This window comes from Scleropages formosus, chromosome 3 (genome assembly GCF_900964775.1).
Source record: "Scleropages formosus chromosome 3, fSclFor1.1, whole genome shotgun sequence".
Lineage (NCBI taxonomy): Eukaryota > Metazoa > Chordata > Actinopteri > Osteoglossiformes > Osteoglossidae > Scleropages > Scleropages formosus.
Window position 1 is genome coordinate 15,821,231 of NC_041808.1, and position 21,315 is coordinate 15,842,545.

The window sequence follows — 21,315 nt, forward strand, 5'->3', positions numbered from 1 at the left end:
TGTTATCCACATTCAAGAGAAGCTTAGGGCTACAACTGACCTCCCCTCTGTGACAGACATACCAATAGTCCTTAACATTCCTCTGGATGTATAAAGATGTGATTGTCAACTGAACTACAACACGGTGAGCAGAATGGTAAACGGTGCAAATTGCAGTGTGGGCGTCAATCTTGAACGACACACCAATTAAGAACTGAACCCTACATTTCGTGATGAACCCTGGTCACCCTCCCAACGCTATTGCATATATTAAGAGAGGATGGTACGCAGGAGGAGACAAATGTGTCTACTGAATTCATCTGAGGTTTACAATACTGGTGGAAAACGCTGCCTCATTTTTTATTTTTTATTGGATCAGCCTTCATGAGTCATAGGGCAATGGGAATCGAAAGGATGGGGGCGGAGGGTGTATGTGAGAGAACGGTGCCGACATTTTATCAAACAGACATCACACTGACTCAGTCAGCGTGAAACCACAACGCATTTCTACTGACGGCTTGAGCCTGCTCACAAGGCTCCCAACGGACGGGCCATGCATTCCCATGTAGAGTGCGCTAGCTTGTGTTTCGGTCCGGATGAGCTGCATCCAACCACAATTTTTTTTTTTTTTTCTTTTTTTATTTTATGCGTGTTGATATACACTTCCGATCTCAGAATCCTGGCAAATAATGGCTATTAGCTCATTTATCTTAGATGAACATGTAAAGTTTGGTACCTTGCAAGTGAAGTGTACATTTTGGACCACCATCCTGGGTGACCTAGTTAAGAACAGTCATACAGTTTATATGCCTAGACCGTGAGAGATCTGGGATCAATGATTAATTCAGAATATTTTCTTTACTGAACCACCCATGAATAACCCAGAGCAGCAGAACAATGGTCAGAGAAGTGACCTTGGATGGTCCATACATGGTCACCTTGGTGAATAAGGTGTTTAGACTAGTAACACTACATAGTATGCATTGTAAGTCGCTTTGGAGAAAAGCATCTGCTAAGTGAATAAATGTAAATATACATGAGAAAAAGAGAAAAAACGTATTTTAAAGCCTGCTTTTAAAAAAAAAAAAAAAAAAAAAAAAAAATCAAAGCAGTCTTCAGCTCAAACCTACAGTAAAAAAAAATTATGGTACTATTCCCAGAAAACAATCTGAGAAAGCATAAAACTGAGGCCTAAGCCTGGGGTGAAGCAGTGCACTTAGGAAATTATAGTGTGGTCCACTGATGTATGGATGAGCGACTCATTGTAAGTAGTGTATCTAGCAGGGTAAATCACCTTGGTGAATAAGGTGTGTGAGCTGATAACACTACATAGAGTTCACTGGAACTCGCGTTGGAGAAAAGCATCTGCTAAATACATATACACACACACACACACACAGTCTCTCTACAACTGCTTGTCCCAAGCAGGGTTGCAGTGAACCGGCGCCTAACCCGGCAACACAGGGCACAAGGCTGGAGGGGGAGAGGACACACCCCGGACAGTATGCCAATCTGCCACAAGGCACCCCGAGCAGGACTTGAACCCCAGACCCACTACACAGTGGGCCCTGGCCAAACCCGCTGCGCCACCGCATCCTCAACATCTGCTAAATAAATAAATGTAAATTATGTTGAGGATAATTATGATGTCATTACAGCAGGCATCACCAGGGTGACACAAGGTAGAAAATCTCACCGAGTCCTCCGGCATGAGCATCGATGAGGGATGCTGCCACTGCTGTGCCCGTTTTCAGCTGGGTTTCAGCTGCAGCCTGTGCAGAAAGCCCCTCCCCAAGGGATGTGCCTGGGCAGCAGGTTAATGCACCTGGGCAGACAGCACAAAATAACATAGCACAGGTGAGCAACACAAACAATAACAGCAGAAAACATAAGAGTTCATACCAAGGAAATACTAGGCATAATTCCCTTGATTCTGTAGCCTATTGAATGGCTTCACCTAATATAAAATGCACTTAAATTCTTGATTTAAGCACATATTTCAGCACAGCCTATGCTGTTAAATGATTAACTGATCTCCATCTCATTTGCATGGGGTTTTCATGAGGTCAAATAACTGCACTTCCAGTTAAAAAGTAGTGCACAGTTACATTTACTTTGCAGTATGTAACAAAGTAGCATAAGATAATCATTTCCTATTTTGGAAATTTGTGGCAATTTTGTCCACTCTTACCCCTTGTACATAAACATTGTGAAATGATATAAAGGATTGCCCATATATTCTGAGGCACTTAACATAATTGATTCCCACATAAAATATTCAATGAATTATTAATATGAGTAATGTGGTGGATCAATCAGTCTACCTGCACTGTGCATGTGGAAGCACTTGGTAAAATCCCAGTTGGCATAGTACTGGTCGTACAGCAGCCTAAATTGAGCTTGCAGCGCTCCAGAACCAGTCTACCTTCCCTTGCAGCACTTTGAAAAACCAACTCCAGTTGTTTCTTGGAATGTATGTTGGCAGAACTAGAACTCCCAGGCAGGAAAAAAGTCATTCAGGTAATAGGTTTCAGTCCAATATAGAGAAAGCTACTGCATGCAAGACTATTCTCTAGCAAAGAGAGAACAGAACTCCTAGGACAAGAATAAAGGCAGCTTAAATAACCCGCACATAACCCTACCTTTTATTTAGCAGTTTTTCTATACAAGTTTTTGAGCTGTCTATAAAAACAGGTTATAACTTGCAATATGGCATTGTATTTACCATATTGCAGTAAATTATGTATCCGAGTTTATGAAAGAAACTTTTTTTTAATCACAAGTAATTACAGGGCAATGCATCGCAACTCTTTTATCTATTTTATACAGGCATTTAGTAGAGATTTATCGTTTTACTCAGCAGTTTTCTTCACAATAGGGTGTTACTCTACATCATGAGGTGAAGATGTTAAAACATAAGAGTCTGAGTCTCCATCAACAATATGGTTCTTTGTAGCAAAGTGTTCCCAGCTGTGAGGGAACTGAATCCCAGGCCCAGCAACTTCCTCCATATGTCTGATTTTTCAGCCGACCACCGCCATAAAATCTGCTCATAATCTGGTCCAAGTTCATTGGGAAAACAAGCCCTGAGGCAGACTAACACTCCTCATTCAAACCTGCTCCTCAAACTCCCCTCTGAGATTGCCTGTCCCCACCAACCTCCACTGACAGAAGAAAAACAAAGTTATTCCCAGGGTACACAAAGTGAACAGGCACTGAATCTGAAAATCAGTCAGAATCACCTTAATTTAGAAGATGTGGTTTAACATTGGTCTGCTGAAACTGTCAAACTTTATCATCAAACAAAAAATTCCACCTGGATAAAAATCCAGTTGGCGATCTGGTTTGCTCTTTTCTTTTCTGTGAGAATAATGCGGTAAAGATCTAGTTACAGCAAGCTGATTCCAATAAGGAAAATTCATTCCTTCTCAATATGTCCGCAACACCAGCAGATCACCTGGATTTCAAAAGTGCCCTGACAGGTGATTTCATTAGGAGCTCTTTGTGGGAAAAAGAGCTGAAGTTTAGCACTAAAATCAAAAGGAAGGAAGAATTAGACTTTCGTAAACAATCCAACATGTGAAACACATTAAACACAGGAAAGTGAGTATGTCAAGGTGTGTTTTTGATTATGGGAACTTGAAAATATTTCCTTCCTTTCAAGAAAGAATTAAATAAAGACAGGAAAAAAATCCAAAGCTATTTTTTTTTTTACAGCAGTACTTGCATTCAAAACCTGAATTTTGTGGTTTTACACATGTGAAGAATGAAATTTTATGAGGCAAAGCCAGACCATTCATCGTAGAGAAGTGTTGTCACATCAATGGCATTGAAATTACACATATAAAAATTCTGATCTTAATCCCTGCTACAATTCATTAACTAAGCACAGAAAAAAGAAATTAAATTCTACACTAAGCTCGGAACCTCAACGTGCGGCATGTGAGATGCCTCCATTCAGATTAGGTTCAGATGTGGTTTTTGCAAGTGTGACTGAAGGCTTTGCTCTAGAGGTTTTTCCGAGGCAACGCCCAAATCAGTAGGGAGTGGGTGTGGATTTGACAGGCTGGAGGAGTGGACGACACCCTTAGCCTGTGACCACAGCGAGAACTTCTTCAGAAACTGTGCACAGACACCATGAGAGCAAAGTATCACACACACTCATACCTGCATCCCCACTGCACCGCACCCATGCTCCATCCCCACAGTCTTTGAAAATTGTGGCTTTTGTCCTCTGTCACTATGCTACACAGGAGCATGGTACCTATGCAGCCTGTTTGCAGTGACCTTAAGACATTAAAATCTCCACTTTAAAACATTAGCATTTTTCTTTTTCTATTTTCTACGACTTTTAAAGCCCATCCAAACTGCTGTTTAGAGAACCATATATTCAGAAACAAAGTTGGATAAACATAAAAACAGCACGCTAAAGTAAAAGTACTGTTTAATCAATTGGGTAAAAATCAGCTTATAGCATAGTAGACACCTTCATCTTGTTTCCTTCAAGACAGTTTGTAGAGTTTAAAAAGTATAATGATCATAAATGTGGCTAATCTTTTAAATTTTATTCTCCTTAATGTTCTCTGCAGTTATTGCCAGCTTCCCATCCCACCTCAAGCTTGTCATCCAGGGTTGCTGTAAAATAACTAAAATACATACTTATACCTAAGTACACCTATATATACTTCTTATATACACCAGTCACATCAGAACAAACTGCAGTCTGCACAGGCTATTCATGCAGGTGGGCGCTGACAACAAGACCTTCTCCTGCGAAGGTCAAGAAAGACGGCTGTCACAACAGAGAAGGACTGGCTCTGATTTGTCAGCTCATTGCCACACAGGAAACAGACAAGAACACCACATCGAAGGGTCTTTTGGCGAGAGGATTAGTGCTGGAAGCGGTTCCTCTACAGCAGAGCACAAACTACACTCTTTGGACTCTCTTGGTCTCAGTCCTACTCAGCAGAGAGGGATGACCCTGCAGGGGAATTTTCTCTTGTTAGAATGTGGTGTTGTAGGGGGTTCCATTCATATGTAAAGGTTACAGTGCAGAATTTCTGTAGAAAGAGGTCACCCGTAAACTCCAACTTCGACATTACTGTCAGATGAAGCATTTTTTTGCAGACACCCTAAATACAATAAACAAAAACAGACCTGATGGATATAAACACGAATTAAAACAACAGATGCTGACACAAAATAGATTTAAAAAATTATACGAATTGGAATATGGCAGTGACTGTGATCAGTTTGACAATGCTGATATATGCACTATAATAAAGTTATCTATGGAAGCAAAGTTGAATATACCTATTTTTGAGCAGTTGTCAGTCAGCAGATCCTCTAGGCCAATAGCTTCCCAGAAGGAAGTATCCCATCCTTCTTGAGGACAGTAGGTCCACTTGCAGACCAGGGTACAGAGTGACCTGGAAGCAGAAGCACTAAATGCTACTCCATAATGAAAACACTTAATGTCAGCATATCTATATCAGTAGTCAAGTGTCAGCACACATTTTGTTACACGTATTAAAATCATAACATTTGGTGTCTATTAGGCATTCCCGAAGGAACCAACAATCTTACATTTTTATTCAGTCTCCGTCCATGTGTTCTAAATTGTTTTCTTGAGTTGTTGTTGGGTCATGCTGCTCTTGAATCTGACCAGGGTCATGTGACAATGGTACACTGTTACTGAAACACTTTACACTACGCAGCACCTTTCACCCATCTATTAATACATGTTGTACTATTTTCATTATTCAATCCAGATGTTTCACATACACCTGAGTTCGCGCACATTCGCTTTTTCAGTGAGGCTCCTCTCACTAAGTGGGTCTTTCGGTGGTGCAGGTGGGGGAAATCACTCCTGAGAGAGTCTCCAGGAAAACGTATACACTCTGCTGGTAATCGGCCACCTCAGAGACACTCTTGAGCCGTAAGGACCAAGCCTACAATTCGGGTCTTAATGACTTCATACATTCATGCAAAAACACTTACTGGTAATTACAGCTCAAAAAATCCCATTCAGACAGAAGACAGAGAAGCACTTTAATGCCATCATAATCAAAATTAGAATGTAGCCAGTTTTACGTAATTTTAAAATTAAAATGCAGTATGAACTTCTACTGTAGTGTTTCTTTCCACACAATGAGAGACTCTCAAATGTGCTTTATCCCTACCCATATAACAAGGCAGGTGGGGTGGAAAATCACAAGCAGTTGGAACAAATACATACCTACACTATAGTATCTTAGGAAGTCTTCTGAAGAGACCAGCACTCTCTACATGGAATGGGAGCAAATGTGAGCAAATCAATAGAACCTCTCTTTGCCAATACTTTTGCATGCAGTGGAAACTCTACAACTGGCAGAAGAACTCAATGAGAAGTTCTGCATTCACCTAAAGAGAGACTGGGCTTGACCCTGTGGAGAGGGCCCTGAGGACTGGGGTGGTCCAAAATCAATCTTTTAAATTGGGTCGCTGTGTGTCACTATCAATCCCTTAACTCTGGATTTAATTACGTACCATTCAGCAATGCTGAAATTCTCTGGAATAAACACTCTCCTGTAATTAGGAACCATCATGTCTGTACATGGCACCACCTGTCTTTACTGGACTGAAAAGTTAAAGTATTTGTAGCACCTCAGAGTTTCTTACAGGGCTTCGAAACACAAAATCATGTACAAAGTAATATCTAAAAAAAAGTAGCCTGCATTTAAGAAAATAAAAGATAAAGCCCAACCTTAACTAACTAATGGTTCTACACTTCTGGTAACAGCCATCACTTAAAAATTTTAATTTGTTCCAGGCTCTTAATCATTTAAAATGGGCCACAAAGATATTTCTAGAGAGGAAAGGTAACCATACAACTTTCCCTGAGAGTGACAACCTCCTCAGGAGCCAAGAGTCCTGTCCAGCCTTTATCAATCAAGTCCAGGGTCATCTTCTACAAAACTGTACTGGTGACATTGGGCTTCCTACTCCAAGCCTGCATGGAAGAAGTTAGATGACCAGCCAGAGACTACAGACGCTGGACATCTCACTGCTCTCCAGCTACACAGGTCCACATCACACTGGAAGATCAACTGATTGAGCAATTTTATGGAAATAGGAGAGCAGCCACACCAATACTACAAGGCCAGCACACACACAGTGGGTACAATACAAAAAAGCATATTGACTATTAAATGTAGGCAGAATATCAGTGCAAGTAGAACAGCGGGTAAAGTTCATCCATGGATGAAAGGACCTCGGATGACTGGATACTGGAATGACCAGACAATCCAGTGCATCACAGTATTTAAAAAAAAAAATACATTCCTTAATTGTTATTTTTTTAAAATATCACTTATACAATATACCGGACTGGTGGATCTAATTGGGAGAAGATGAGTTGGTTGAGGATGAACACATACACTTTCTGAACTGCTTGTCCAATACAGTGTCGCGGGGAACCGGAGCCTAACCCGGCAACTTAGGGCGTAAGGCTGGAGGGGGAGGGGACACACCCAGGACAGGACGCCAGTCTATTGCAAGGCACCCCAAGTGGGACTCGAACCCCAGACCCACCAGAGAGCAGGACCTGGGCCAACCCACTGTGCTACCGCACCTCCGTTGAGGATGAACTGAAAATTTAATTATATAGTTTGGCATCTGCTGAAGTTCTTGCTGTAACCAAAAGAAATTACAGAGAAATGTAAATCTGCATTCTGTGACAGTTTCATCAAACAGATGAATTCATGCTTGTGTACATGATAAGTAAATAGCATTTCTTTATATAGACACACACTTGCGCAGAGACTGGTTTATATTAACTCCAAGTAGTAAAGTCAGGGGAAGCAAAGAAAAAGCCTCCCTGACTTACAGCAGGCCGAACGGAAACCCAGACAGCAACAAAAACACAGGCAGGCCATCTCTGAGACGGGGGCCAAGGCTTTGGGGCACGCCATCGCCATCCCGGAGAGAGCACAAATAAATAGCAAGAAATGAACCATGCCCATATCCTCCTTCCTCAAACAAATTTCACTCATGGGAAAAGAAGGACATTCAGTATACTAATCATAATGAATTAAAGAAGAATCCATCTTCAGATATGTTCTAATAATAAAGAAAACCCTTCAGAAAATGAATACCACCAAAGATCGTCTGGCAATGCTGCCACCATTTATGCCTTCCCAATACATGCAAAAAATTTAAAAACAAAGACAAAGGCATAAATTTTTCAGCAATTTCCAGAACTGTAGCATGCACTGTAAAACAATGAATGAGGTATTAAAAACTTCAAAACAAGAAAACGTCAAACATCTTTTCATATATATATTTTACCACTTGATCCCATGACTGCTCCATGGCACAACGTGTTTTCGGCGAGGTCCGATCTGTGCAGTTCACGGGGAGGTGGTACAGCCGTCTCCCCACAGCCTGGCTTCACAAACCAGGCTCTTTGACATGAAGCGCAGCATTAGCAGAAAACTAAGTGAACAAGAGCCAAAGAACCTCTTGCCAACTCCTGTTACAGGCCCAGTGTTTACACTCAGTGTGTGTGCATGCGCTATTTGTTTGTACCTGATACATGGGCTCATAAGGCCTCCTCCTGCACAGACACTGACCCCAGGGCAAAACACCTGGGACTCTGTTGGCACTGATTCCCTCGAAAGGTCTGGCTCATACCAGGAGTCGCTACTCAGTAAAATTGCATCGGGAATCTTACAGATTGCAGCTAAGCCCAGGAAGCAACACTTAAGATACTGATCTGTGGTCCTGTTGCAACGGGGGTACATGAAATAATAATTCATATGCTTAAACACAATACCAACAGAAGCTGGCACTGGCATAGCAACCATTAAAAGCACACTTCTGCAGCTGAGGTCACTCCCCTGTAACAGGAAACTGCGTCTATGTCTCACATTTTATGTGTGGTTGTAGCACCATCGGTGGGCAGAAACTATGCTGGTGTTGGGGTGTGCAGATGGAAGAGGGGAACAGATAGAGGTGATGCAGCTGGGGGGCATACGTTTGAGGGACTCATTTTTCCTTTGAACTTTTCTCAACAACAGATAAAAACCACAAAAACATCTCGGTTCTTTTTTTCAGCATAAGGGGAACATCTGATTGCTCTTGAGGTGGAAACATGTCGGTGAAAAGTGCTCAAAGCCCACTGCTCTTTCCTATTTCTTTCGCAGCGAGGAGTGGGTGGGAGAGCTGACTTGGGAGAGATCGCTTGCTGACAGATGAATGTGCTGGATTTCCATCTGAAGCATGTCATCCTAATTAAGGGAAACAGACCATTGTATGGTGACACCTGCTCTAAAGACAGCTGTGGCATTGGGACAACTTTGTTGAGCGCCTCTTAACTCAAAAGAAAACATTCTGTGCCTGCGCTGCTTTTAGCGACATAAACCGATCCTCCCTACACCTCAGCAGGAGTGCTGCACTCCTCTGGCTGCTTGGTGTCCTGCTCAAAAGGAGCCCAAAATCTACAGCCCCTCGGTTCTCAATCAGGGTCCCAACGTGGGCAAATGCATTCCCCTTCCCTCAGAACTGCTAAATCCCTCCCCTGCACTCAAGAAGGGTCTCAGAATATATCTCTTTTGGACCCCTTTGACCACCTGGTGCTTTTTATCTACCTGTTTGCAAGTTCTTACTGTATGTAATTTCGATAATTCGCAAGTGGAGTACGTGTGCTAGGAAAACGGCAGCATCAAACAAACAAGGCATGCCTAAAAAATCATGTGTACGTATATGAGGCCTCCTTCTGTTGTAAGATGCACTTTCGGTTACTCTAAGCTGGCCATCACTCTGGAGAAAGACATCTGTGAAATACATAAATGCAAATGATGTGGTCTCGCTATCATAGGAAGCCATCGTATCTTCAGCAAACTCAAGTAAAACCAACAGCCCGGCCTGACAGCTCATGAAGCCTCTTGTGTATTTACTGTCAAATGCCTCAGAGTTCTGAAAGGTGCCCACTTACAAACACAGTCTCCACTAAAACCTCTACAGAACAAATAGAGTCAAGTGCATTCCCCTAGTGTGAAAAACTATATGTGTGTAAAATGGTTCTTAAGAAAGAACTTCAGCACCAAATCTACTGCCAATGTCACACAGACATAGACAATACCACAAGAATGAAAATATTATGTTCTTCCACATACACCTGGGGGGTGCGGTGGCGCAGTGGGTTTGGCCAGGTCCTGCTCTCCGGTGGGTCTGAGGTTCGAGTCCTGCTTGGGTTGCCTTGCGACGAACTGGCATCCCGTCCCGGGTGCATCCCCCCCTCCCCCCAGGCTTGTGCCCAGTGTTGCTGGGTTAAGCTCCGGTTTGCCGCGACCCCGCTCGGGACAAGCGGTTTCAGACTGTGTGTGTGTGTCTTCCGCATGCCTCTGATGAGATTCTTTTTGGCCATCTCACAGTCATACCAATCTCCCAAAGAAGCACATAAGGTTGGACAGGAATGTGCTGTACACGTAAAACTAAGTATTAAAACAAAACTTCAACATTTTTACATAAAAAGACGTTTTAAGACTTACTGCATGGAAGGATTCCTTGCACAGTAAGAATTTTTTCCAGGCTGCTGTAATTAATTTTACATTTAAATCTTTTATGCTTTTTCATATTCTACAGGTACAACGGTTTGTGTTCCATATGGCAAGACAAAGATATATTGAAATTAAATAAACAGCAATTCTGAAATGATTTCAAAAGCTGGTAATGCTTAAGCATTTACACGGTTCAATTTGTTAAAAGGTGGGGCGCGGCAGGTTTGGCTGGGTCTAGGGTTCAAGTCCTGCTTCAGGTGCCTTGCGATGGAGTGACGCCCCGTCCTGGGTGTGTCCCCTTCCCCTCCAGCCTTGCGTCCTGTGTTGCCGCGTTAGGCTCCGGTTTGCCACGACCACACTCGGGACAAGTGATTTCAGACAGTGTGTGTGTGCGTATTTGTTAAAAGTTATTTGCCAGTAGCTAATCTACTGGCACCACCTGTAATAACGCCATTGCCCAGCACACCACTGCAAAGAATACTGTACCCGCTATAACAACCTGGTTAAAGATCGACTCCAGTCACTGGAGTAGTCCAAAAGACCTTACAGACAGCTGATCTGAGGTCAGTGTAATATACCACTCAAGTCAGTCTCAGCCTGTCACTCGCACCTTTCACCACACTCCTGTAACTACTTTAGCACAGAAGCTAAGCCCAGTGGACAGTGGGGTGAGTTATGTGAAGTAAATCAAAAACAATATTGTTCGCATTGTTTAAGCCCTTTAGTCCACAAATGAAGTCTGGTGAAAAAACAACTACGAGATCTGTTTAGCAAAAAAAGAGCGCAAAGATTCATGGGTAAAAAAGAAAAACATCTGGTCGCTGTGTATTTAATCAAGGTTACAATGACCAGCTGTTAGGGATAGCAAAGGGGCAGAGCCAGAAGGGTTTCTTTTCTTGCGTCCATCTCTGACGTTGGGAAAGAGCCACAGTCCACACACAGACACACACAGCACAGACAGACAGCCTGCAACCACTCCCTTTAGGCGCGAGGCTGCCAGTCCACATCCCAGAACTCAACCGCCATCCCCAACCAGCACCACCCCCCACCCCAGACCCCATATTATTGCCCACAGGGTCTGTGCTTTGTCAACTCAAGGCACTCTCTCAAGGATTAATGTGTCGTCTTAAGCTGGGAATGACATCATGCCTGGCGCAGTGCACCAGAGTTTCAGTGGAAAAGCGCCAAGGCTACATCTGCGGGGGGGGGGGTGCCCCCCCCCCAGGCGTTGCCTGTCGTCACTTCTCTTTGAGGACAAGTTCCAGAGTTCCTGTGTGGTACAAGGAAACCTCTTCATCCTCCAATGCCATGGCACCTGGAATACCGAGTGACACTTCGGGAACATGAATGACAAAAATCCATTCGCAACAAAATCCCCTGTGGGTGAGTTTTCCAAAGGATCATTTTTGGCAAGAGCAACCTCTTGACGTTTCTTTGTTTTTCACCAACAGGATTGTGAAGGGGAAAATAAAGAATGCTAGTCCAAAAGGGCCACAACTTTTGCTGTGCTCCTCAGTACCAGGCAGCCTAAGCAACCTACCTTTCCAGGGAGCCTGTAGCCTTCCAAGAGAGGAAATCTGGGAGATCGAAGAAATGGGCTGCTTGTTTCCAACAAGTCTCCCTCAAGTTCTGATAGTCAAGAGAAAGAAGGAAATTTAGAAAAAAAAATCCAGGACTTGAAATACTGTCAAGCAAATTGGCAGGGTATGACCTGTACGCCACGGCACTGAAACAAAATGCGTCATACACACCTATTAAATTTCAGCTCAATGTGCTTTGAAATTCATGTTTCTCCTGGCTATTTTCCAAACGCAGATATTTAATGCACTGCTGCAATGTCAATGAGAATAAACATTAATCAACTAACCAAACCCTCTGTTTACTCCTGGTGTCAGTATTCTCATCAATTTGGACTTTGTGTATCTCAAGCTCGTTGTGTTCCCCATGCCCGGTAATTTAAGCTTATTGTCCCTCCGATAACTTCTAACTTCTATGTACTGTATGTGTTGAGCCATCAGTGTCAGTGGAGAACAAAGCCAGTTTGTTTCAGATTCAGCTCATGCGTCAAGAACCAGGTACAGTCACCAGGTACAACAACATAGTAAATCCCATGTTAGGTCCACCACATAGAGTGACAAGCTGCAGCTACAAGGTCTCAGACTCCATCCACCATGTACAGTGAACAGTGGCAGCCATGAGTTCCCTCCAGAAAAAACATATTAGTTAAGAAAAAACCAAGCATGCGTGGAGTACCGCGATGGATGTCCACCAACGAGGGTGGGCTCACCTCTTTGAGCCAAAGCAACTTTGGAGGCTGCATCTCTGGGGACATGACCCCTCCTACACGTCGTAAAGCCTGGTGGCCTGTGCTGGTGATATGGGCTGCCTGCTCTGAAGCACGGTGGTCCATCCACATCATCACGTTCTGCTCCTGTACCCCTACAGGGACAAGAGAGACTGGATAAAGAGGCAAACACAGATGCTGACAAAACACTGCAGGGTGTAAGGAAGTGAAGGAAAATGGACAGCACTGTATTTTTCATGCATCGCAAAAACTATTTCACTCACTTAAATTATACATAGTCCTCGATTTACAACGATGCTCCATTCCAACGACTGCGTTGCAAATCCCCCTAAACTGTACTATATAAACCATAAGGACATATATAAACAATTAACATGCATGAATATTATGTTGCATAACAAGGCTTTGTTTTATTTTTTACAGATTTCACACATTATTAATGTTAAAATAATACTAATATGGAATAGTAAATACAGTACAGCAATAGAATTTCAGGCTGCACCATCTTCACGTACATTTATAAATGTTTTCTTTTGCGCTTTCTTGTCTGCATCACTACAACACTCAAGTTTTTGCCTGCTAGCCATTGTAAAAAAGTAGTCTGAAATCTGTAATCACAATTGAAACCTCTGGGGGGAGGGGGGCATATGCCGGAAAATAACCCAATAGCTGACAGACACTGACTCAGTAAGATTTTATCACACATCAGATGGAGCAGTCATTGTTAGACATCACATACCACACTTTGGGACTCAGAAATAATACAATAAAGTTGACACAGAGCTGTACTAAGTCCAATTCATCAAAAGTCACTTATGTTGTGGGTATGTAGAGGTTGCGTTCTGACAACCTCGTCATAAGTCACAAATCCCGTTATATTGTATAGTATGAAACATAAGGATATATTAAAAAAATAAAATGCATGAGTCACATAAGTTTTATATGTCTTAAGTTGAGTGCAACCTCCATCAGATAAACTGTCTGTTTTCTGAATTAGTGCATGATATCAGTTGAGTCTTGCAGAGAAATTTATATATTTTGAAAGTGTTTTTTTTTTACCTTAATCTCACACACACACATTTTCTGAACCGCTCGTCCCATACAGGGTCGCGGGGAAACGGAGCCTACCCGGCAACACAGGGCGTAAGGCCAGAAGGGGAGGGGACACACCCAGGACGGGACGCCAGTCCGCTGCAAGGCACCCCAAGCGGGACTCGAACCCCAGACCCACTGGAGAGCAGGACCCGGCCCAACCCACTGCGCCACCGCGCCCCCTTTACCTTAATCATATCAGCTTAATTAGTAATAATTAAATGACAGTGGAACAGCAACATGACAAAATAATACTTTAGCAGACCACCGATCAGTTACAGCAGCAGAAGAGATATCCCAGCTCAGCCAATGATTTCAATGTGAGAAGCCCCTCCTTCCCCTTCTCTGGATGTATTTCTATTTGTTTGGTTCAGTGGAAATTCTCAGTGGCCTCCAGTACTGACCATCAAGTACCAGATCGGACACCAGCAAAAACCAGACAGGCTCCTCTGTGTCTCCCACTAACTGCCCCCCGCACTCGTCTCCACTGTGAGAACAGGTTACCATTACGTTCAACCACACACAAAAATTTTCCAAAACCTTGCTGCCTTAAGAAGCGCACAAAGATCTTGTAAATACTTCTGTTGCTTAAGGACGTTTTATTCCGAACCAGAGAAGTCTCAGATACTTTGAGGTGTTTAGTATTGGTTAAAATTTATAGACTGCTTGTCTTTAGTACAGGTTAGCATCATTTTAGTTGCGTTATAATTCCCTCCTCAGTCTTAAAATCATTACATTTCAGCTTCAGCTGCAATTAAGAAGACCTGTCTCTGGCATGTGGAAAGAGCTAAATTTCACAAAGAAAAACAACACAGACGTGAGAACTCATGAAGGAGTCAAAATTCAATCCAGCAGCCTGAAAGCGTGAGGCAACAGCCCTACTCACTACATCCCTGTGCCACTCCTGATTCAACTACACAAAAATATATGAGCTCATCCAGTAATGGAAGCAAACATACTGAGAGAAGCAGCACGCTTATGTCTTCATTGTGTTCACGCATCTCTTTTTGTTCCTGGAATCCAACTTGTAGAAGTAGATGTTCAAAATGGAAATTGATGTTTATTGGCTTTTGAAAAGGTCATGAAAAAAGATCATGTAATAGAAAAGGTTTTGAACATCCAGAACTTCATCAAAGTTTTTCCCTTCTGTTCTCCCAGACTTTTGACACACTGCTACCGCAACACTAGCCACCCACAGAGTACCCAGCCATGTCCAGGCAAACTAAGAGGCCATGAGTCAGAGAACAGTGCCTGAGTCAGACCTCTGTACTGCAGAGTGATCAACAACCTTCATGCCAGATCAGTTGGTGGCCAGTATGTTACCTTTCAGGTCTCCCGAATTTTATGTGTAGGCTATGGATCAAAAACTTTAGTTCGTACTAAAGAAAGTTTAACTTCTGCATGGGTGGTGACACACTGTCAGCTGTATGGTGGGCGGGAGCGACTGATCACCCACCATCCTGATTGATGGCCACAGGCTGGAAGTGCTTGTCCAGAACCACGAGCGAGCAGGTGGCATCGAAGCCCATCCCTCGGACTTGGCTCTTCTCGACACCCTGAGTCACCCTCTGCAAAATGGGCAGCCCCACCCCCACGTCAGCTGTGGCATTTTGGCAAATTACAGGGAAAGTCTCATCAGAGACAAGAAGAGTTTCAGCAACAAGGTCAACTTCAACAAACTCAGCAGTCACTTTACATTATAAAGGAATGTCGAGGTGAAGTGGAGGGAGGGAGAAGCTTGACGAAAGGGTTACGTGTCTTGTAGAGGACAGAAATGGGAGCAACAAGGTCCTAGGAAGGGCCCTGGTGTTTACTGTTGGGAAAGGCAACTGTAATCTTGTAGCTTATTGATCCGTTTTTTTTTTTTTAAGGATATGCCAAAAAAAAGCAAGAGTGTAATATGTACCTTTGTTAGCAATGTTAGTAATTACAATACATTTTTTGCTAATGATATTGGTACAGACTTGACTAATGTAATACAGACCTGATGAGATGTATAGATACATAAGAAATGGAAACAGAAACCATGAAAGGATGAACACAACTTAAAAACGTGTCAATTTCCATATACAGAATCGCAATTGAAACAAAGGCAAGAAATCATCGTACATAGCATAATCAGGATCGAATCACAGGGATGGTCAACAAAAAAAGTTCCCAGAACAGTATTATTTGTTTGCTTTTAGTACAAATGATCTTTAGTATCCTGATCATACATTTGACCCACTGGAGTCTGTATTGGCTCAGTACAGTGCCAAAAATTCACAGCTGCGAACGGCGAACACGCGTACCCGGATAGCACGACAGCACCGGTCCCAGATGTCATCGGAGGACTGGACGTAGCGGTCAGGGGCCGGCTGCCAGATGCGAACGGGCTCCTCCGCAGTTGCCTTCACCAAGCCATCCCGAGCGACAAGGGCGGCCCGCACACTCGCCGTACCCACATCCACACCTACGTAGTACTGTTCCATCGAGGGTGGTGGCTTGGCCATTGGCGCAGATCTATAAGGAAAGCGCTACAGGTTTGTTAGGGTGCTCCCAGCACAGCTCGGGGGGGGGGGGGGGGACACGGTCGGGTTTTTTAAAGGTCCGCAATGAATAAGGCCGTATTATTTAGGTCCGCTTTTCCAGTCACAGATCATCAAGTCTATTCTTGGATGAAATTACACTGTCAAAATGGATTCTCCAGCAGAAATCCTTTTTCCCCACCAGGACTGGGCTTAATCTGTGAACAAAACACCAGCCTTTAAAGTTGGGAAAGACGAGCTCTGGCAGACACAAAAAAAAAAAAGCTTAGCGCCGTCTCTGCATTAAGGCAAAGATTATGGAGAAAAGTCACTTAAACAACACCTTCCAGCTTTTTTGGTCTGGTTATTTCAACTCCACATAGCCTGATGAGTGTACAGCACAGCTAATGTGATATGTGCCAGTAATACTGACCGCAGATACAGAGCATGTGGTACCAACAAAAGCAATGCGGTGTGGCCATATAGAGAAGACATAGCAGCTCACATCAGCTATTTACTCCAAATGCAGCCATTTGATTTCTAGAAAACACTGACTGAAGGTGTCCTCCTTATCATTTTATGGCTGCTGTAACTACATTATTACAGAGGAAGACCAGGTGATGAGACGCAGCAGTTAAAAGAATCATTGGGAAGCTGCGATTGATTTAAAATCTTTTATTGTCTTAAATTAGACAGCGGCCTAACAATTACTTCTCTACCGGGGGCGCAAATATTAATATACCGTTGCAAGCTAGGGATATTAACAAACGAAATGAGGGGGGAAGGGGGGCACATTATGATTATGATTACCAACCATAGCTCACGACATGTGCACGAGGGAATCATGTGTGAACAGCAAGACAAATCAGAACACAGCCAAAAAACGCAGGAAAAAATAGGGGGTCGGGTTGCTTAACGCGAAAAAGAGAACATTTTTCATCATGATCATGTTATCATCATGATGAAGGAACCGAAGAGAACTTTTTATCCGAGACAAATGCACAGAGATTTGGATTTTGCGGCGAATGTAACATGACGATAAGTCAGGAAAGTAAACGCTTGCAAACAGGCGTTTCTTACCAAAATCGAAGCAAAACTAAACAAACTTGACAAAAGCCCTTTCCAAACAGATCCGAGCGGACTTTAAACTACGGATAGCACTAAGAGACAAACCGTGCCGGAGGTCTACTGAGGGGTTTCCTGTCCAAAGCGCACGGTCAGTGGGGGGGCGGTGGTGGGGAGTTTTTCCCGCCTTCCTTTTTGTGGCTTTCTTACGTTCATTTCTCTACCAGTCATCAACATAATAAAATAAAATAACAATTGAATCTGAATTTTTGACATATCAGCTATAAAACACATGTTGTATTTTTAATGTACCATTAATTCTTTAAAAATACTTGTTGTACGTCACTTTAAGCAAACATGTATGACTGTCTTTTTTGAATTATACCCCCAAAGCTGTAGTTCTCAATCCTTTCAAATGTTTTGTTTACTAAAGCCAGTGCTTGTCTTGGTCCAGATCGGAGTAGAAAACTATTTCAGTCACATCAGAAGAAGAGAATGGTCAAAGGCAGGCTATGCTAACACTAAGTTAGTGTTTTGCCCCCATTATGACATGTGTGTTGACTGGCCAGAGTCCAAGTTTAAATTGTCCATGTCGGTGTTGGTCCAGGGCTGTATTTCATTTATAAAGAAAACAAGACACTTTATCATCCCCTAGTGCTGCAAAATCAACTGAGTGTAAAGCACAGTCCTGCAACCTTTTTTGTATTTAACTTTTATTTCATGCCAGCTTACAGTGTTACATAATCAACTTTACAGTGATTTACCATTTATGCAGTCGGGTATTCTTACTATATCAATTCAGCGTAAGTACTTTGATTAAAGCCTTCGAGTTAGGGCACAAGAACACTACACATTACACTACATGCTCACTCTTGTGTTTTAGAAGTATTTTAATGCATTACAGATTGAAAAGGGGGAAAAAAAAGTTTTCAGTTTACGTTCTAGAGAACCGAAATGTTTCTACGGTAATCGCCCTGAATAATATTTTTGTGGCACTGGAATTAAATAAATAATTCAAACCGGATTTAAAATGAACGTTTCTTAATCGGAGGTTAAATTATATACAATGTGAAATATTTTATTAGAAGAAATGTGTAAAAATACATTCTAATGTTTTTTTTAGGCATATATAAGATAAAGTGATCAACACTTCATTTCAGTTTACAGTGTTTCATTTACCATGTTCTTGTTCAAAAGCTGCAAGCTCCAAAATAACTGCAGAGGGCTGTATATTCAGTAGGAATACAGAAAAGTGAGACTTAATACGTGACTGAAAAATGAATGAAATAAGGCTAGTATGTCCTCTGAGGTCAGTTGTGCTCTTTCAAAATGCATTCTATGTATGTGCAACACTTATGCTTATGTTTGGAACAGATTAGTCTTTACATATGTTTGTCTTAATTATGGACTATATTATTTATATTGTTTTTACATGCTGTTTTCAGATACATATGACAATTTTTCCATACAAATGTGTGGCAGATCAGTTTTTCTCAGGCAATGACAAGATATAATATTTTCTTTGAGTGCAAAATATTTTCTCAACAAACAAACCAGGGGGAATATTTTGCTAAGAAGGATTTGCCTGCCAGGTCAAAAGACGCAAACTTTTGTAAACGTCTGGGGGATTATTCAGCGGGAGAGGAAATGTAGGATTATTCCTATTGGACCATTTTTACAATTTACCATGTTTACTAAAGCAGAACACTGGTTTGCTTCTTGAAATAACACCCCTCTTGATTCTAACTACACTGAACCAATTTTGAATTATAAATCTTAAACATGTAAGCGTAGAGTAACACACACACACACACACATACACACACTGGCTGAAACCACTTGTCCTGAGCTGGAGCATTATCTGGCAACACAGGGCGCAAGGCTGGATGGGGAGGGGACACACCCAGGACGGGACACCAGTCCGTCACAAGGCACCCCAAGCGGCACTCGAACCCTAGACCCGCCAGAGAGCAGGACCTGTCCAAACTCACTTTGCCACCACGCCCCCCTTGGGTAGAGTAACAGTAATACTTATACAGTAACAGTACCTCAGAAATTATTATTTAATAGGGTTTTGAAATATGCTAATACTGAACATTAATATCTGTAATTGCTTTCTTTATGCTGTTGTGTTGTTGATGCCTAATAGTAAATTACCTAAATATTTTTAAAACATTGGAAAAAATTTTTTTCTTTCCTTTAGAGGTGACATGTTGTGTCCCTCATTTGTATGAACAATCTGCAGCTAAAATCTGTGTTTGAAGCGTAATGTTATTAAATAAAAATATCATTCGGTAAAATTCCTTTTTTATCATGTAAATGAAGACTGAAACTGGTAAATGTGAAACTACATGCTCAAGTGGTGACCACTGAACATCACATAAAAAGACACAATAATAAAGTACTCCTGTATTTTACTGTTTTAGCTGTTCAAATATAAACGCGGACATCCTCCATACTTCCGAAGAGATCCTACACATGCTTACGCATGGCAAGAAAGCACTGGAGCTGTGGAACTGCATTCAGCTGACATGTTTTACATATTTTTAAGTCAGTCAAAGAAAATGTAATTACTGCGCAATTGTGATAAGAAGGTAAGCACAGTGAGCACACTGTGTTCCCACATTTTCTGCACAACCCATGAGAGTCAGCTATCGCAAAGGCTCTCCCAGGGAAATATGAAACCCCAAGGTGTCAATCAGCCCTGCCCAAATAGAGCGTGGCCAGGTACAGAGGTGGAGACATAGCTTAGGGAGGGGAATCGTAACGTATCGAACGGGGAGTTTCCTGCTTGGCTGGGTCCTGGTGCTATACCTGGATTGCTGCCGTCATGTTGCTGTAGCTGGGCTACAGAATGTGTGGGTGGCCTCCCTGCCCAGGCCTGTGTTGTGATGGATTGCAGTTACAATGTGTTCTTTCAACAGTCACAGTCTGTCACTTTGACGTCAGGAAAAGCATAGAGTCAAACAAGATCATCGATGATGTGGCAGAGCACAGGACTGATTGGTTTGAATTGTTATCTGCCAGTGAAAATTCATTTGTATTAAAGAAGGCATCGTTCAGTTTGTTCAGTTCATACGTTGTCACTGATATTCTTCAGGGGCAGAAGGGTACAGGACATGGACTTATAAGCTAAAAGTTGTCAAATCAAGCCTCATTCTCCAATACAGCTGTAGTACTCATGAACAAGCTATTTACCCTGTACTGAGGCAACAAAACACCAGCTGTACAAATGGTTCAAACATATTTATATTTATATTCATTTATTTAGCAGACACCTTTTTCCAAAGCAGCTCCCAATGAACTCTATGTAGTGTTATGAGCCCACACACCTTATTCACCACAGTGACTTACACTGCTAGATACACTACTTACAATGGGTCGCTCATCCATGCATCAGTGGAATACACTCTCTCTGTCACTAACACAATATATACTGCAAGTGTCTTTGGATAAAGGTGTCAGTTAAAGACAACAGGAAAATAACTTTCTATTTTGTTTTCATCAGTAATCAATTATACAAACCTTTCCTGGTGGAGTGTAATAATGCCCCACAGCTTGTGGAATACCGCAGTTCATGGAGAAAAATTTTACTGCCTAAGTTCCTCATAGTGCAACAATTTCATGGGAAACATAATTAAACTCGAAGAACCCTTTCTTCAAAAGTAAAACTGATAATATAAGAACACGGAATTTAAAAATTGAACACACTTGGCAGAAGACAATCATATATACGTGCAACAGTTTTAGATTTTGAGATTTAGAGAGAAGGTAATATTATAATGATTTGCACATTAATTCTACTGCCAATTCAGTTTGACTATCT

General features: G+C 42.2%; 1 protein-coding gene across 8 annotated transcripts in view; it reads right to left on the minus strand.

The window, feature by feature from the left end:
- Positions 1–21,315, minus strand: part of fggy (FGGY carbohydrate kinase domain containing) — a 97,303-nt gene that overhangs the window by 32,154 nt on the left and 43,834 nt on the right. For 3 of the 8 annotated variants that reach the window (XR_003797546.1, XM_018753412.2, XM_018753414.1), the window contains exons 1-7: positions 17,505–17,612; positions 16,209–16,419; positions 15,374–15,485; positions 12,808–12,959; positions 12,061–12,149; positions 5,293–5,408; positions 1,676–1,804 (exon numbers count right to left, since the gene is read on the minus strand). Coding sequence is in view for 7 of the 8 variants with exons in the window: in XM_018753412.2 (XP_018608928.1) it covers positions 1,676–1,804; positions 5,293–5,408; positions 12,061–12,149; positions 12,808–12,959; positions 15,374–15,485; positions 16,209–16,409 (799 nt within the window). In the remaining variant the exon portion in view is untranslated. Of the gene's footprint in view, positions 1–1,675; positions 1,805–2,303; positions 2,688–5,292; positions 5,409–12,060; positions 12,150–12,807; positions 12,960–15,373; positions 15,486–16,208; positions 16,420–17,504; positions 17,613–21,315 lie in introns of those variants that run through there. The other 5 variants (XM_018753413.2, XM_018753416.2, XM_018753418.2 and 2 more) reach the window with 5 other exon arrangements.